At 44.8% G+C, this 19,614-nt stretch overlaps 1 protein-coding gene across 4 annotated transcripts in view; it reads left to right on the top strand.

The window, feature by feature from the left end:
• LOC141273393 (alpha-2-macroglobulin-like protein 1) overlaps nucleotides 1-19,614 on the top strand; it is a 185,954-nt gene that overhangs the window by 86,046 nt on the left and 80,294 nt on the right. For all 4 annotated transcript variants that reach the window (XM_073685157.1, XM_073685156.1, XM_073685155.1 and 1 more), the window contains exons 19-21: nucleotides 1,976-2,201; nucleotides 3,248-3,374; nucleotides 17,777-17,898. In XM_073685157.1, the coding sequence (XP_073541258.1) occupies nucleotides 1,976-2,201; nucleotides 3,248-3,374; nucleotides 17,777-17,898 (475 nt within the window). The remainder of the gene's footprint in view (nucleotides 1-1,975; nucleotides 2,202-3,247; nucleotides 3,375-17,776; nucleotides 17,899-19,614) is intronic.

The raw sequence follows: 19,614 nt of genomic DNA, 5'->3' as shown, positions 1-19,614 counted from the left end.
ATTGCTTAAATAACTATAAAAGAACACCAAATATGTGCTTTTGTATCTTTGACAGATCTTATCTTTGTCAATAACTGCATTTCATAGTAGAATCGTAATTTTTGAATCAAGAGACAAACCATATGGCTGTAATAACTGCACTTCAAGAGGAAATATTCTTTTATTTTGCTATGATGTGAAAAAAATATACATATATATATATATATATATATATATATATATATATATATATACAGGGTGGGCCATTTATATGGATACACCTAAATTAAAATGGGAATGGTTGGTGATATCAACTTTCTGTTTGTGGCACATTAGTATAGGGGAGAGTGAAAACTTTTCCAGATGGGTGGTGACCATGGCGGACATTTTGAAGTCGGCCATTTTGGATCCAACTTTAGTTTTTTCAATGGGAAGAGGGTCATGTGACACATTAAACTTATTGAGAATTTCATAAGAAAAACAATGGTGTGCTTGGTTTTAACGTAACTTTATTCTTTCATGAGTTATTTACAAGTTTCTCTTTGTTTACAGCCATTGACTTGTCGAGGAACGGATAGAAATTGTGTTAATGTCTGGTGAACACAGTACCCGGGTCATTGCAGCAGATTTCAATGCAAGACACCCTACAAGACCATCCATCTCCCATGCTACAGTTAGCAAACTACTTGCCAAATTTTGTGAAACAGGTTCAGTGTTAGATTTGCTAAAATGTGGACGCAAGAATACTGTCACTAATGAAGAAACATCAGTGGCTGTCCTAGCTTCATTCAGCAAGAGCCCACAGCATAGCACTCGCCGCATGTCACTGGAGAGTGGCATCAGTCGAACATCCCTTCGGCGGATATTAGATACTCACAAATGGCACCCTTACAAAATCAAGCTGCTGCAGCATCTCAACGAGGGTGACGCAGATCGGTGCACTGAATTTGCAGAATGGGAAAAACAAAAATTGGAACAGGACCCTCAGTTTACACAGAACATTATGTTCAGTGATGAGGCAAACTTTTTTGTTAATGGTGAAGTTAACAAACAAAACCACCGCTATTGGTTTGACACTAACCCACAGTGGATACTTCCCTCCAAGACTGTTGGAACACAAAAATTGATGGTATGGTGTGGTATATGGGGTACAAAGATAGTGGGGCCATTCTTCTTCAATGGAAACCTCAATGCCACTGGATATCTGAAATTGCTACACGTTGATGTTTTGTCCTCTTTATGCACTGAAGATGGCACGTTCCCTGAGTTTTTCCAACAAGATGGTGCACCCCCGCATTATGGGTGTCAGGTCCAAGCATTCCTACATGAACAGTTTCCTGGAAAGTGGATTGGTCGTCGTGGGCCAGTTGAATGTCCACCAAGGACTCCCGATCTGACCCCCTTAGACTTTTATCTTTGGGGTAATATGAAGGTAATTGTCTACGCTGTGAAGATACGAGATGTGCAGCATCTGAAACAATGGATACTGGAAGCCTGTGCTAGCATTTCTTTTGCATTGTTGCTATCAGTGTGTCAAGAGTGGGAGAAGAGGGTTGCATTGAAAATCCAACACAATGGGCAGCACTTTGAACACATTTTATAAGTGGTCATAAACTTGTAAATAACTCATGAAAGAATAAAGTTACGTTAAAACCAAGCACACCATTGTTTTTCTTATGGAATTCGAAACAAGTTTGAGGTGTCACATGACCCTCTTCCCATTGAATAAAATAAAGTTGGATCCAAAATGGCCGACTTCAAAATGGCCACCATGGTCACCGCCCATCTGAAAAAGTTTTCCCCCTCCCATATACTAATGTGCCACAAACAGGAAGCTGATATCACCAACCATTCCCATTTTATTTAGGTGCATCCATATAAATGACCCATTCTGTATATATCTTAACTTGTGACCATGTTATTTTAGAGACCATTGTACATGCAGTTTATGTATTAATCATAATTGATTAATTGACCCCTTTTTCCTTTTTTTCAGTAACTCTGGTGTGATAGAGCTTCAGCACTTAGCTCCAGATACTATCACAGATTGGACGGCAGGAGCCATCTGTATGGGACCGGATGGGTTTGGTCTTTCACCCTCTGTACCCCTTAGAGTTTTTCAGCCATACTTCGTGGAGCTTGCCTTGCCATATTCTGTGGTCCGGGGAGAGACATTTACGCTGAAAGCCAATGTGTTTAATTATTTGAAGCAGTGTATCAAGGTGATAAATCGATTATTATCTACCTGATAATTTCATAATGTATCACACATCCACTTGTCTTGGTCATTCCACAATGAAACCTTCTTGAAATTTTTGCTGAAGGGCACCATGTACAGTTACTTGTTACATCATTATTTGATACTTATTGGGTTATATAGCATTAGTGGTGATAATGGTTAGAGTTTCAGGTATCCTGCTCACTAACATCCGGGAAGCTCCAACACTACAACATAGTAAAACAAATGTACCAGAAATGAGCATGTATGTTTAGGAATAATACAAAAATTAGTTTGCTCCAAGCTTGATGCCTCTCCAACTTGTAGTTTCACAAACCTAGGAAGCTCAACGATGTTTTACATAGTGTTATGCTGAATGATATAGCAATTTTTGATGGCACATAATTACATATGCAGTCACTTGGCAGGTCAGAATAATTTTTGGAACTGGGCACATAATTTCAAAAGCTAGTCAACGTTAACAGTTTTGGGAAAATCAAAGTTCTTTCAACTATTGTTACGATAGCAGAAAAAGAAAAGTTTCACACATATCAAGAGTCCCCTTTTCAGATACAGTGCCTTGAAAAATGATTCATACCCAGTGAACTCATTTTTTTCATATTATGCTCACAAATTTAATTGTCTTTTACAAAGTAGCAAGTATTTGTGAAGTGTAAAGGAAATTATATGTGGTTTTCTAAATATTTTATAGATCTAAATCTGAAAAAATATGAACTTTTTCAACGCACTTTAAAAGGGTTCTAGAGATTTTGTCTGACACAGTAATGCCTGTATTGATGATTTAATCTTAAGTGTTCAACTGTTATTTACTCTTTTTTTTTCATTTCCTTCATTAGTCAAAGTTATATCTTCAGTGAGTAACATCCCTGCACTTGCGTATTGTCCTATACCTTGAAAATCATTGCACTTTATGATTTTACAAACTTTCACCTTTTTTAATTTTGTTTTGTTATCTCAAGAAGGCAATTGTTTGTACAGTGCAGCTCTTATGTTGAAATAATTGATACTCATTGACCTTTTTTTTGGCAGGTTCAAACCACTCTATTACCTTCTCCTGAACTAGAACTGGAGGCATGCCCCGAATGTCAGTACAGCAGCTGCCTGTGTGCGGATGAAAGTAAAATATTTAGATGGAATGTTAAAGCTGCCAAACTGGGTAAAGTATAAACTAAACTAAGTTAGGTGAAGTATAGAACTGAGCTAAAATGAATAAGCAAAAAACAATTTACCACTTGTTTATTTTTGTTTTAAATCTGCAATGGATATCGACTGAGATTTTGCAACAGTTTTCAACATTATTTTCAACTGTGTCCATAAAATATTGCAATATATACAAAGATAAAAAATAATTACATTGGAAATTATGAAAACTTATGTATCCTTCTGTATCTTGGCATCAGTGTGCCAGCATACCAGATAGCATCATGGTATCCATTAATTGCTTGCTTTCATCCATTTCCAAGTGGAAAGAACTATTTTAAATCATATTCCATTTTTGATACAGTGGTACAAATAGTTTATGGGACCTGTAAGATAAACAAAAATATTCCCTTATCTGAAGAAAACACTTGACCATATGACCTTTTAGTAGTGATGAGAGAGCACTAAAATACTCGGGTACTCGTTGTTCGGGTCGAGCAAATTGGAATGCTCGAGTGCTCAAACCGAGAAACGAGCCCAATGTAAGTTTATGGGAAACTCGAGTATTTTCTCGGTGGCTTCCCTCGGCAGTCTGCAGAGGGCCTAAAAATTGCCCAAATCGATGGAAACAGTGCTCAAATGACATGGGAACTGCATGGGAAAGACCCCTGGAAGCATTTCGAATGCCTAGATCACAGTTGTCAACAATGTGGGTCATAGGCATTACGCCACTTTTACGGACAATAAAACATGCAAAAATGAAACCAAAATGGATTTTCCAGGGAAAAATGTTAAGGAACATCCTTTCCAGGGTAATGACTTGTATATGAGGCAAAATAAATAAACAAAACCAAAAATGCTTCTCCACACCTTGGGCTATGTTCACACGTAGCGTTTTTGATGCGTTTTTACACTTTTGAATTGCTTTCAACCAAGACAAATGCATTCACTGGGAAATGTCATTTTAACATTTTACAACCTTATCTGTCCATGTGGTGTGTGACACATCATCAGACACATGCATACAGTGCTGAAAAGACATGGGAACAGCATGGGGAAGACCCCCGCAAGCATCTCTGACTCCCAGGTCACTGCCTAAAAGTGTGCCCATCATAAGTGATCCTTGACGCATGCGAAGATGCCTCCCGCCATGCACCTGTCATTGCAGACTTGCAACAATCACCGTCCACGTCCTTGTCCCAGCATAGCGTTCAGTTGTCCCTACCCCATTCCTTTGAATGCAAGTGCAAGTATGCAGCAGCCACCCACCCACAGGCTGCAATACTATACTGCCAAATTTTTGACAGCTGCTTGCACTTGAAATGTGGCCTTTTAGGCTCATGGAGGCGGAAGCTGTCCAGAACCTCCTGGAGGGACCGCCTAACCACAAACACATGAACAGGTGAATGTGGCCAGGGATGGTACGGAGCCAGTCCACATTAAAAATGCAGCCATAGAGTGTCCGGGAACCTTCCAACACACTTTTCTCAGCCAGGGCTGCTTCTCGGCAGAGTTGGACGGGCCCACCAGAGAACCGGAGACTCCTCCGGTGGGCCCTGGCTTCTCCTTCGGGAGAGTTCATAGTGCCGAGGTGAGGCCATGATGATGATAGAGGCCACCATTTGCTTAGTTTTCTGTTACTTGAAATGCAAGCGCAAGTATGCAGCCAGACACCCAACCACAGGCTGCAATACTATACTGCCAAATTTTTGACAGCTGCTTGCACTTGAAATGTGGCCTTTTAGGCTCGTGGAGGCGGAAGCTGTCCACAACCTTATGGCGGTGGCTGGGTGTCCATACTCGGCCCCCAGCCGCCACTATTTCTCCCGGTATCGTCTCCACCTTCCACAAGCAAGGGTCCCTGAACATTACTGCTGGTACTTTTCTATGGGAATCTGCTTGCCTCCTACCAGCCTGGAATATTTCCAGTGAACTATGGTACGACGCTATGGTAATAGCACTGCCCCCAGTACCAGTAGCAAAGCCATCCCCTATGGTATACTGTGTGACTGCCCAAATACATTCTCACAAAGGAGCTGAAGACAGAGTGGCAGTAGGTGCAAGTTTCTCCAGCCTGTTAGATATCAGAATGTGAACGGCAGCACATTGGATCAGTGGTTAGCACTGAAGACTTGCAGCGCTGGGATCCTAGGTTCAAATCCCAGCAAGGATAACATCTGCAAGGATTTTGTATGTCCTCCTCGTGTTTGGCTGGGTTTTCACCTCAGTAAAAAAGAAGCCATAGAGTGTCCGGGAACCTTCCCACACACTTTTCTTAGCCAGGACAGCTTCTCGGCATGGTTGGACGGTCCCACCAGAGAATCCTCGGGAGGGCCCTGACTTCTCCATCAAGAGAGTTCATGATAGCGCAAACTTTTTGTCATCTAAGCATTAAGTATGTTATCTTCAGCACAGCCTGTTGTCGCTTGGCCAAGGCAGTGCTGCTGTGCTTTCAGCTTGTGACTGATGTGGTCATTTCAAAGATGGAGGCCAAACTGGAAGAGGAGGTGCAGGAGCTGAACAATGTGATTACATTGAGGTTACATTGGTGAGTCTGGCTTTTATACTAAACAAATATCCTACTGTGTTTTTATTTTTCTAAGTTTTTGTTGTTTTACTTTATTTTTTAAGACAAATGCGTTCACCGGGAAATGTTATTTTAAAATTTTACAACTTTATCTGGCCATGTGGTGTGTGACACATCATCAAACACATCCTGTTTCATTTATGATGGAGGGATTCTGAAAGTCACAAAGCCTATTTTTATAGGGTCATCAAGCTTCCCTTGCTATTCTTAAAGGGCCAGCAGTTGGCCCTCACTATTGTTAGAGAGCCATCAGCCGGCTATGCTTTGTTGTTCCCATTATTAACGAGTGGGTCTCCTATACTGTTATTGCGTATGCAGTGACTGCAACGGCTGCCAAAAATTTGGACGCAACCCAAAACCCTTTTGAAGAGACATAGAGTAAAAACAAATGTTCCCATTATAAAGGAGCAGGTCTCCTATAGTGGTAATGCCCATAGAGCAGGGCCACAGTAACAACATGTTTCCATTAGAAAGGAACGGGTCTGCTATACAGTTAAAGGGTATGATGTGAGTCCGATGGCTCACCAAATTTAGGAAAAAACCCAATAACAAATTAAAAACACATAGAGGTGGGCCTCAGTAATGACATATTCCCATTAGAAAGGAGCGGGTCTCCCATGCTGTTTGCCTATGCAGTGACTGCAATGGCTGTCAAAAATTTGGAGGCACTCCAATGCCCTTTGCAAGAGATGTAGAGGTCGGAGGGCCTCCTGAAAACAATGTTCCCATTATTAGGAAGTGGGTATCCCATACTATTTGCCTATGCAGTAAAGCAACGGCTGCCAAAAATTTGGAGGAACTCCAATGCCCCTTGCAAGAGACGTAGAGGTTGGAGGGCTTCCTGAAAACAATGTTCCCATTATTAGGAAGTGGGTCTCCCATACTGTTTGCCTATGCACTGAAGCAAAGGCTGCCAAAAATTTGGAGGCACTAAAATGCCCCTTGCAAGAGACGTAGATATGTTGATATGGTACATATCGTGGTGATATGGTGGTGGAGGATGAGAATCCGGAAAAGGAGGAGGACAAGAGCAAATAGACAAAATCAGGAAGCGTATACTCATGTCTGGGTGTGAAGACAGAGGTGCATGAGAATAAAGTTAGACCTCCCAAAAAAGAGACACTGTATTTGAGTTTATGTTACGCTGCTATCGGTGACATGTTGAGAAGTCTGGCCCAATCCAGCCCTTGTTCATTTTTATAAGAGTCAGCCTGTCAGCATTTTTAGTTGACAGGCGGATACGCCTATCGGTTATAATTCCACCAGCGGCACTAAAAACCCGTTCTGACAAAACGCAAGCAGCAGGACAGGCCAGGACCTCCAAGGCGTAGAGAGCCAGTTCATGCCACGTGTCTAGCTTGGATACCCAATAATTATAAGGCACACAGGAATCACGGAGGACATTGGTATGGTCGGCAAGGTACTCCCTCACCATCTTCCCAAACTTTGCACTCCTTGTGAGAGTACCCCGCGCCTCAGGGCCTGTCCGCTGGGAGGGTCTGAGAAAACTGTCCCAGAACTTTGACAGTGTTCCCCTTCCTCTGCTGGATTGCATTTGTGTCTCTCTCGCCTGTACTACTTGGTTGTCCAACGAACTGTGATCTCTGCCGCCAGCGTTTTCTGATGGGAATTTTTTAAATAATTCAACAAGGGCCTTCTCCTACTTAGAGATGAGCGGTGTTCGACTAGAACTGTTCGCCAATCTCAAATTCGAGCTGTTTTGGGCGGTGTTCGAGTTGTTCGACGAACCCGAACGATTTGCAAAAAATTCGGCTGTTCGAGGTTATGTTCGATAACTGTTCGTGCACCAAAAGCGTGTCCTGCATGTCTGGCGCTATTTAGAGCACCAATCATGCAGGGATTGTCTGCCACTCACTGTAATGCCACAGCCATGGTGGTTGTGGCATTACAGTGATTGCCCAAATCGATGGGAACAGTGCCAACAGTGAAACATGAAAAGCCGGCAATTCAGCAGCGGCATACACCTGTACCTGACAATTTAGAACCGAAAGAATAGAGCTTCACACATAGATTAGATAGATATAAACATGTCAGCCACATATATACGAAGTACAGTGAAAGTGCTGCTTACTGTACTTGTCATTTAGCGTAAAGGATTTATCAAAAAAAATAATAGTGTTTTCATGCACCGTCTCTTTAAAAAAGCCGGCCGGCAATTCAGCATCTGTACCCGACAATTTATAACAGACAGAATAGAGCTTCACACATAGATTAGATAGATAGAAACATGTCAGCCACATATATACGAAGTACAGTGAAAGTGTTGCTTACTGTACTTGTCATTTAGCGTAAAGGATTTATCAAAAAAAATAATAGTGTTTTCATGCACCGTCTCTTTAAAAAAGCCGGCCGGCAATTCAGCAGCGGTACCCGACAATTTATAACAGACAGAATAGAGCTTCACACATAGATTAGATAGATAGAAACATGTCAGTCACATATATATGAAGTACAGTGATAGTGTTGGTTACTGTACTTGTCATTTAGTATTAAAATAAAGGATTTATTATTAAAAAAATTGGCGTGGGGTTCCCCTTAATTTTAGGCTCTAGCGGAGGTTAAGCAGACGGCTGGGGCAGATGTTTGAAGCCTGGGAAGGGGGTAATACCCACGGAGCTTCCCAGGCTACTAATATCAGCCCCCAGCTGAATACATAGCCTTTACTAGCTATTAAAATGGGGGACCCCCCCAAAAAAATGACGTGGGGTCCCCCCTAATTTAATAGCTAGCAAAGGCTAGGCAGACAGCTGGGGGCTGATATTAATAGCCCAGGAAGGGAGCCATGAATATTGGCCCCCTCCCAGGCTAGAAACACCAGCCGTCAGCCGCCCCAGAAATGGCGCATTCATAGGATGCGCCAATTCTGGCACTTAGCCTCGCTCTTCCACGCTGCCCTGGTGCGGTGGCAGGGGGTAATAGGGTTGGGGTTGATGTCAGCTTATAATGCCAGCTGACATCAAGCCCAGGTTAGTAATGGAGAGGCGTCTATAAGACACCCCCATTACTAACCCCATAGTCAAAGTTAAAAAAAACACAAACACCCAGAATAAAGTCCTTTAATTGAAATAAAGACACAATCCTTTATTGTTCTAAATTAAACCATACTTACCGTCACGCCCATTCCAGCTGAAGCCAACGATCTCCTGCAATAAAAGAAAAATAATAAAGCAACCTCATCCTTACCTTTCCATGGTTCCCACGACAGCTTCAGCTCTGCTACATCGAGATGACAGGCTGGACCGCAGCAGAACGCTGCCATCCAGCCTCTCATCCCACAGACACTGAGAAGCGCAGGCTTGCTTGCGCTGCTCAGCGTCTCTCTGTGACGACATCCAGATGAGCCGAGTTCATGTCCAATGAACTCGGCTCACCTCATGCACGTCACTGACAGCGTGGGAAAATTCTCACGCTGAAGCGGTGAGTGCAGGAGAATTCTCCCAAGCTGTCAGTGACGTGCATAAGGTGAGTTCATGTCCAATGAACTCAGCTCACCTCCTGCACGTCACTGACAGCGTGGGAGAATTCTCCTGCACTCAGCGCTTCAGCGTGAGAATTCTCCCACGCTGAAGCGCTGAGTGCAGGAGAATTTTCCCACGCTGTCAGTGACGTGCATAAGGTGAGCTCATGTCCAATGAACTCAGCTCACCTCCTGCACGTCACTGACAGCGTGGGAGAATTCTCCTGCACTCAGCGCTTCAGTGTGAGAATTCTCCCACGCTGTCAGTGACGTGCATGAGGTGAGCCGAGTTCATTGGACATTAACTCGGCTCATCTGGATGCCCTCACAGAGAGACACTGTGGAGCGCAAGCAAGCCTGCGCTTCTCAGTGTCTGCGGGATGACAGGCTGGATGGCAGCGTTCTGCTGCGGTCCAGCCTGTCATCTCGATGTAGCAGAGCTGAAGCTGTCATGGGAACCATGGAAAGGTAAGGATGATGTTGCTTTATTATTTTTCTTTTATTTCAGGAGATCGTTGGCTTCAGCTGGAATGGGCGTGATGGTAAGTATGGTTTAATTTAGAACAATAAAGAATTGTGTGTTTATTTCAATTAAAGGACTTTTTTCTGGGTGTTGTGTTTTTTTTAAATACTTTACTAGAAATTCATGGTGGTCATGTCTAATATTGGCGTGACCCCATGAATTTCGGGCTTAGGGCCAGCTGATAATGCCAAGCTGGCCCTAACCCCTTTATTACCCAGTGAGCCACCGCATCAGGGCCCTGGATGAGTTGGGTACAGCGCCAGAAGATGGCGCTTCTATGAACGCGCCATTTTCCGGGGTGGCTGCGGACTGCAATTTGCAGCGGGGGTGGCCCAGAAAGCTTGGGCCTCCCTGCGCTGCGGATTCCAGCCCCCAGCTGCCTAGTTGTACCTGGCTGGACACAAAAACAGGGCGAAGCCCCACGTCAATTTTCTTTAAATTATTTCATGAAATAATTAAGAAAAAAATGGCTTCCCTATATTGTTGTGTCCGGCCAGGTACAAATAGGCAGCTGGTGGTTGGGGGCAGCCCGTTCCTGCCTGCTGCACCTGACTGGACACAAATATAGTGCGAAGCCCCTCGTCAATTTTTTTTAAATTATTTCATGAATTTCCTGAAATAATTTAAAAAAATTGAAGTGGGGCTTCGCACTATATTTGTGTCCAGCCAGGTACAGCAGGCAGGAACGGGCTGCCCCCAACCACCAGCTGCCTATTTGTACCTGGCCGGACACAACAATATAGGGAAGGCCTTTTTTTCTTAATTATTTCATGAATTTCATGAAATAATTAAAAAAAAAGTACGTGGGGCTTCGCCCTATTTTTGTGTCCACCCAGGTACAACTAGGCAGCTGGGGGCTGGAATCTGCAGCGCAGGGAGGCCCAAGCTTTCTGGGCCCCCCCCCGCTACAAATTGCAGTCCGCAGCCACCCCGGAAAATGGCGCGTTCATAGAAGCGCCATCTTCTGGCGCTGTACCCAACTCATCCAGGGCCCTGGTGCGGTGGCTCACTGGGTAATAAAGGGGTTAGGGCCAGCTTGGTATTATCAGCTGGCCCCAAGCCCAAAATTCATGGGGTCACGCCAGTATTAGACATGACCGCCATGAATTTCTAGTAAAGTATTTAAAAAAAACACAACACCCAGAATAAAGTCCTTTAATTGAAATAAAGACACAATTCTTTATTGTTCTAAATTAAACCATACTTACCATCACGCCCATTCCAGCTGAAGCCAACGATCTCCTGCAATAAAAGAAAAATAATAAACCAACCTCATCCTCACCTTTCCATGGTTCCCACGACAGCTTCAGCTCTGCTACATCGAGATGACTGGCTGGACCGCAGCAGAACGCTGTCATCCAGTCTGTCATCCCGCAGACACTGAGAAGCGCAGGCATGCTTGCGCTCCTCACTGTCTAGCTGTGACGGCATCCAGATGAGCCGAGGTCATGTCCAATGAACTCGGCTCACCTCATGCACGTCACTGACAGCGTGGGAAAATTCTCACGCTGAAGTGCTGAGTGCAGGAGAATTCTCCCACGCTGTCAGTGATGTGCATGAGGTGAGCTCATGTCCAATGAACTCAGCTCACCTCCTGCACGTCACTGACAGCGTGGGAAAATTCTCCTGCAATCAGCGCTTCAGCGTGAGAATTTTCCCACGCTGTCAGTGACGTGCATGAGGTGAGCCGAGTTCATTGGACATGAACTCGGCTCATCTGGATGTCGTCACAGAGAGACGCTGAGCAGCGCAAGCAAGCCTGCGCTTCTCAGTGTCTGCGGGATGACAGGCTGGATGGCAGCGTTCTGCTGCGGTCCAGCCTGTTATCTCGATGTAGCAGAGCTGAAGCTGTCGTGGGAACCATGGAAAGGTAAGGATGAGGTTGCTTTATTATTTTTCTTTTATTGCAGGAGATCGTTGGCTTCAGCTGGAATGGGCGTGATGGTAAGTATGGTTTAATTTAGAACAATAAAGAATTGTGTCTTTATTTCAATTAAAGGACTTTATTCTGGGTGTTTGTGTTTTTTTTAACTTTGACTATGGGGTTAGTAATGGGGGTGTCTTATAGACGCCTCTCCATTACTAACCTGGGCTTGATGTCAGCTGGCATTATAAGCTGACATCAACCCCAACCCTATTACCCCCTGCCACCGCACCAGGGCAGCGTGGAAGAGCGAGGCTAAGTGCCAGAATTGGCGCATCCTATGGATGCGCCATTTCTGGGGCGGCTGACGGCTGGTGTTTCTAGCCTGGGAGGGGGCCAATATTCATGGCTCCCTTCCTGGGCTATTAATATCAGCCCCCAGCTGTCTGCCTAGCCTTTGCTAGCTATTAAATTAGGGGGGACCCCACGTCATTTTTTTTGGGGGGTCCCCCATTTTAATAGCTAGTAAAGGCTATGTATTCAGCTGGGGGCTCATATTAGTAGCCTGGGAAGCTCCGTGGGTATTACCCCCTTCCCAGGCTTCAAACATCTGCCCCAGCCGTCTGCTTAACCTCCGCTAGAGCCTAAAATTAAGGGGAACCCCACGCCAATTTTTTTAATAATAAATCCTTTATTTTAATACTAAATGACAAGTACAGTAACCAACACTATCACTGTACTTCATATATATGTGACTGACATGTTTCTATCTATCTAATCTATGTGTGATGCTCTATCTTTCTGTTCTAAATTGTCGGGTACCGCTGCTGAATTGCCGGCCGGCTTTTTTAAAGAGACAGTGCATGAAAACACTATTATTTTTTTAAATAAATCCTTTACACTAAATGACAAGTACAGTAAGCAACACTATCACTGTACTTATTATATATGTGACTGACATGTTTCTATCTATCTAATCTATGTGTGAAGCTCTATTCTTTCTGTTCTAAATTGTCGGGTACAGATGCTGAATTGCCGGCCGGCTTTTTTAAAGAGACGGTGCATGAAAACACTAATATTTTTTTTAATAAATCCTTTACACTAAATGACAAGTGCAGTAACCAACACTGTCACTGTGCTTCTTATATGTGTGACTGACATGTTTCTATCTATCTAATCTATGTGTGATGCTCTATTCCTTCTTGTCTAAATTGTCGGGTACCGGTGCATGCCGCTGCTGAATTTGCCGGCCGGCTTTTTTAAAGAGAGTGTCTTCTGAGCAGTTTGTCAGCTTTTGGACACCTTTGCAGGTGTTTTCTATGTGTTTCTATGTGTTTTTGTTTGCCTGCCATTGGTTTTAACGGTGTTCGACGGTGTTCTAAGGTGTTCGACGAACAGTTCGACGAACAGTTCCTCGAACATCCCGGTGTTCGACGAACCGAACCGAACCCGAACACTACGGGGGTGGCTCAACACTACTCCTACTTCACCATTTTATTAGATTTGTCCTGCAAGGGAATAAGAGACATAAAGTTCTCCCTGTAGCGTGGGTCTAGAAGCATCACCAACCAGTAATGACTGTCACCCAAAATTTGGACAACGCGAGGGTCACGGGAAAGACAGCGTAACATAAAACCAGCCATGTGTGTCACACTGCAAAGAGGCAAGACTTCCGTGTCCTCACCAAGAGGATGACTGACCATGCTCTCCTCCTCATCCTCCTCCTCTTCCTCCTCCTCACTTTCTCAGGCCATCTACGCTAAACAGATGGTATGACAATTGTGCATGTACCGTCTATAGCGCAGGAAACTAGCTCCTGTTCTTCCTCCTTCTCCTCCTCCTCTTCCTCATTGTCACCCAATCCACATTGGGATGAGATGAGGCTGGGCAGTGTGTAACCACCCTGTATAATTCCTTGCTCCATCTCATCGTGCTCCGCCTGCAATGCATCCTCTTTAATTGTGAGCAGAGAGAGTTTCAGAAGACAGAGAAGCAGGATTGTGATGCTAATTATGGCGTCATCGCCACTCACCATCTTGGTGGAGCCCTCAAAGTTTGGAGGATGGTATAGATGTCAGACATCCATGTTCACTCCTGAGGCTTTATGTGTGGAGTCTGACCTGAATACCGATGGCCTTGTTGATGCTGGTAGTCAACAACTGCCTCTTCTGCTCACAAATCCTTCCCAACACTTGCAATGTAGAGTGCCAACATGTGGAGACATTGCAAATCAGTCGGTGAGCTGGAAGCTGCAAACGCTGCTGAAGCACGGCAATGGCGGCAGAAGCTGTAGCTGACTTTCTAAAATGGGCACACAGGCGGTGTACTTTGACAAGCAGATCCAGCAGATCCGGGTAGGGTTTGAGAAGCCGCTGAACCACAAGGTTAAGTACATGGGCCAGGCATGGTACGTATGTGAACTAGCTTCGCCTCAGAGCCGCCACCAGATTCTGGCCATTGTCACACTCAACCATGCCTGGCTGTAGGGTCAGCGGTGTCAGCCACAGATCTGCCTACTCTTTCAGAGCTATCCACAACTCTTTAGCGTTGTGTGGTTTGTCACCTCAGCATATTAGCTTCAGCACATCCTGTTGCCGCTTGGCCGAGGCAGTGCTGCAGTGCTTCCAGCTTGCAACTGATGTGGTCTTTTCAGAGATGGGTGCTGAAGAGGAAGAGGAGGTGCAGGAGCTGCAGAATGTGGGGGCAACCCTGATTTACCGAGGGCCCGCAATCCTCGGCGTCGGGAGGGCGTGTTCCGTCCCAAGGTCCGACTGGGTCCGGGCTTACACTATGCTAACCCAGTTTGCCATCAGCAAGATGTATCGTCCCTGCCCACAAGCACTTGTCCACGTGTCCGTGGTTAGGTGGACTTTCCCAGTAACTGCGTTGTTGAGGGCTCGTCTAATATTGTGGGACACGTGCTCGTGTAATGCGAGGACGGCACACCGGGAGAAATAGTGGCGACTGGGGACCGAGTACTGAGGGACGGCCGCCGCCATCAGGTTGCGGAAATCTTCCATTTCCATGAGCCTAAAAGGCAACATTTTGAGCACAAGCATTCACAAAATGTATGAATTTAGTAGTGTGGCCTGTGGGGCGTTAGCTGCATATTTGCGCTTGGGTTCCAAGGACTGGAGTATGGACAACTGAACACTACGCTGGGACAAGGACGTGGATGTGCTTGCTGATTGTGCTTCTTGAGAGTGTGCAATTACATGTGCAAGGCAGTAGGCATCTTGGCATGCGCCATGGACAGGGGATTGGCTTGCACGCATAACAGAGGAACAAGCAGTGGTGTCACCCGCAGACACTGTTGCTGGACCCTGGGGTTCGGCCCACTTAGTCGGGTGCTTTGCTGCCATGTGTCTTATCATGCTGGTGGTGGTCAGGCTGCTAGTTTTGCTACCCATGCTGATGCTCTCCTGGCAGGTGGAGCAAATGTCCTTTTTGGGGTTATCTGCAGAGTCTTTAAAAAATAACCAGACTCGGGTAAACCTAACAGTTATACTGCCAACTTCCTTTGTGTTGGCGTTACGAGGAGTGCTTTCCCTCCTTGTGTCTGCAGCCACCGCACTGCTTCTTCCTACCTGCTGTGGTGCTATGCCTCCCTCCCCCTGTGTGCTGCTGTCCTCGCTCTGCTTGTCCCCCTGCAAGGTTGGATCAGTTACTATAAGATCCACCACATCGTTTTCCACTTCTGCACCATGGTCCTCATTCTGACTTTCTGGCAATTGTGTCTCATCATCATCATCCACCTCTTGCAACAGTAATTTCACTTTACCACCGTCGCCTTTGTGTGACCGTGGCTGCTCCAATATTTGGGCATCGCTACATGAGTTCTCCTCTTGACTCGCTTGAAGCTGGCCGTGCGAGAGGCCCGAATCTACAAATGGAAAAGTGAACAGCTCTTCTGAGTGTCCAAGTGTGGTATCAGTGGTCTCCGGGCACTCCTCATGGTGTGAGGAAGGAGAATCAGGGTGAGGAATTTGCGGTCCAGACTCACAGCTACTGAGACTTGACCGTGTGGAAGACAGGGTGGAGGTGGAGGTGGCCAAGAGACTGGAAGCATTATCTGCTATTCAACCAATAAACTTTTCACACTGCTCTGTGTTCAATAGTGGTGCTCTGTGGTCTCCTAGTAACTGGGACAGGAAGGTCGAGCGAGAAGATGTGGGTGTTTGTTGTGGCACAATTTCACCTTGCCCACAGCCACGTCCTCGGCCTCTGCATGCACCATCACCATCACATCCACTTCCCCGTCCCTTGTCACGCACTTTGCCCATTTTAAATGGAGGACAATATTTATCACTTTCACGAGAAATGGCTGATTTTGGAATGTGGTTATATGTGATATGTCTGACAGAAAACCACGGCTTTAAATTGTAGGCCTGTAATTTACTAATATTATTCCTCACGGAGACCTAGTGTGAATAGCTTGACCGACACACTGCAACGGAATGAAAATGGAAGAAATGTCTGATTTTGAAACACTCTTATAGGTTTTATGTCTGACAGAGAACCACAGTTTTAAATAGCTGGCCTGTAATTTGCTAATACTATCCTTCACAGACACCTAGTGTGAATAGCTTGACCGACACACTGCAGCGGAATGAAAATGGAAGAAATGTCTGATTTTGGAACACTCTTATAGGTGTTATGGCTGTCAGAGAACCACGGTTTTAAATAGGAGGCCGGTTATTTGCTAATACTATCCTTCACAGACACCTAGTGTGAATAGCTTGACCGACACACTGAAATGGAATGAAAATGCAAGAAATGTCTGATTTTGGAACCCTCTTATAGGTGTTATGTCTGATAGAGAACCACGGTTTTAAATAGCATGCCTGTAATTTGCTAATACAATCCTTCACAGACACTTAGTGTGAATAGATTGACCGACACACTGCAACAGAATGGAAAAGGAGGCCAATATTTTCCACGTTCAGTTTAAATTTCTGGATTTTTATTGCAGAAATATGGAACAGATCTGGCTTTATTCTGTAGTGACAACAAGCAAATGGAGCAGAAAAATGGTGTTGCTTTATTGGATTGCTTTTTAAGCAAATAATCAGTATTAAGATAAAAAAAATTGTCCTGGCCCCTGATATCTGGGGCTGTCTATAAATATCTGTAATTATTACAGCAGCAGCAGACAGGATGTTCAATGGACCCTCCTGTGCTGTACTATACACTGCAGTCTGCCGTTTACACTGCCTGCCTAACTCTGATATATATAAATATATATATATATATATATATATATATATATGTTGTGGAATACCTAGACTAACAGGACGTTCAATGGACCCTCTTGTGCTGTATTATACACTGCAGTCTGCCACATACACTGCCATTCTAGCATTGATTATATGCAGCTGGATTAGTCATCAGAAGGACTGTTAGTTCAGATGGATATAGATATATGTTGTGGAATACCTATTCTAACTATGAAGAAGCAAATCTCCCCCTGATGCAGCAGCTGCTCTCCCTACTCTGCCTGATTCCGGGGTAGACTGTGAAGAGAATGGCGGCGCCCGGTCTTATATACACCTGGCGACACTGTGCGGCCAGCCAATTATTGTAATGCCCACAACCAACATGGCTACAGAATTACAGTGCGTGGCAGGCAATCCCTGCATGTTCATATGCTCTCTAAAAAGCACCAAACATGCAGGGAGGGGACCCTAGTTCCCACCCGAGCAACCTGGAAATACTCGCCGAGCTCATCGAGTACAGTGATGCTCGGGCGAGTACCGAGCAGTGGCGAGCGCGTTCACTCATCACTACCTATTAGGATTAAGAATGTCCTCTCCTTGAGACTAAGAGCTTTATTAATTACCCATTATTTACACAAGAGATAAAAGATGAACTCTACAAAGCAGAAAGTGTCAACTAAATTGACAAGCGACCAATGTGAAAACTGCAATATTTCAAGATTTCTAATTTTGGCCCATAACATCTTCTAGGAGAGGTGAACATTACTGTGAGGACCGAGGCTGTGAACACCCCAGATCTGTGTAATAATGAGGTACCCCTTGTTCCTACACAGGGAAATGTTGACACAGTGATAAAGCCACTCATTGTTAAGGTGAGAACCTCAATCTCTCATTTGTTGGAAATGTTTTAAGTACAACCTACACCTGTCATTTATGGCATATACAGTACTTTTGAAAAAGTAATGCTCCCTTAAAGTTCCTTGTGGCCTTTGGGAAGGAAAGTAGGGATTCAATATGCCATGTGACCATCTAACCAGAAAAGGTTGTGCACATTATACAGTGGGGAAAATAAGTATTTGGAGAGGTCTATAATTTTTATCATAAGTACACTTCAACTGTGAGAGACAGAATCTAAAAATAAAAACCAGAAAATCACATTGTATGATTTTTACATAATTAATTTGCATTTTATTGCATGAAATGAGTATTTGATGCAATAGAAAAGCAGAACTTAATATTTGGAACAGAAACCTTTGCTTGCAATTACAGAGCTCAAACGTTTCCTGTAGTTCTTGACCAAGTTTGCACACACTGCAGCAGGGATTACTCCTCTATATAGATCTTTTCCATATCTTTCAGGTTTTGGGGCTGTTACTGAGCAACATTGAGTTTCCGCTCCCTCCAAAGATTTTCTATTGTGTTCAGGTCTGGAGATTGGCTAGGCAACTCCAGTACCTGGAAATGCTTCTTACAGAGCCACTCCTTAGTTGCCCTGGCGGTGTGTCTTGGGTCATTGTATGTGACAAAACGGCAACAGGGAGACCCCGCAGACACTCTCTGTTGCCACTACTTGTGATGGATCCACACCCCGCCACCCGCCTGATGTCACACTACGCCAGACGCAGTACATGATATGGATCTACCCTTTGCACCAACGTGACGTTCCTCACCCCCCTCAAGGACACGTAAGGTCAGATTGGTACAATTCTACATAGCCCACCCCTGCCCACACGGGTACAGAGAGGCACCAAGGAGTGAGCAAAGGTGGCCCACTCAGACACTGACGTGGCACCACACTCGCTCACACCTCCTGACAGACTGAAAGGCTCTTTCACTGGCTCCAGTGAAACAGAGTCTTGTCGGCCTGGTAGAGCTGCCACTAGTTTCTATTTGATATAACTGACTTATATCGGGCTAGAAACCAGCCCGGTAGCGTGTTCGTTGGACCGAAAAACAGACATAAGGTTTGTGGATCGAGATAAAAGAACAACACAAGATTAAATTATATATTTAATTGCCATAAGGGCACACTAAACAATACGCTATATACATAAGGGTTATACAGTGGTCAGAGTTACAAATACAAAAGTATAGTACAAGTATAAGCAGAACTTAAAGCGTCAAATAGCAGCGTAGATGGAAAGGCCTGGCTTGTTGGGGAGGGTGGCCACATGGGAGGCTGTGGGCCCTGGCTTGGTGGATGGACTTTTCCCACACGTCTTGATGTCACGGCCTCCCCAGGAAAAAAGACTCTGGGCTTGGGACTGCTGGAACTGTTAAACTCTCTGGATCCCGCCCACTTCTGCCTCCAAGCTAGACTCAACTCTCCTCCCCTTGGTCTCTCTCTACAACTCTAAAAACTAAAACAGGCTATACCTCCTTACTGGACGATCCTAGAGAGCTGGTTCTGGTGTCATCGGATCCAGCCGGGCCCCTGCTATGCGTGGAGACAAAACACAGTGGCCCTAGGGGCTTCTGAAAGGCTGTGCTGCAAAGCTCCCTATTGTTGCTTGCTGGGCAATGAAGAAAGCAATGATGTGATTTTCCATTCATTTAGGTTTCCAAAAATCTGGCTGGTTTATCACTCA

The sequence above is a fragment of the Phyllobates terribilis genome, unplaced genomic scaffold (assembly GCF_046119375.1).
Source record: "Phyllobates terribilis strain yellow unplaced genomic scaffold, ASM4611937v1 Scaffold_5__5_contigs__length_657084704, whole genome shotgun sequence".
Lineage (NCBI taxonomy): Eukaryota > Metazoa > Chordata > Amphibia > Anura > Dendrobatidae > Phyllobates > Phyllobates terribilis.
This window is presented reverse-complemented; position numbering and strand designations above follow the sequence as displayed.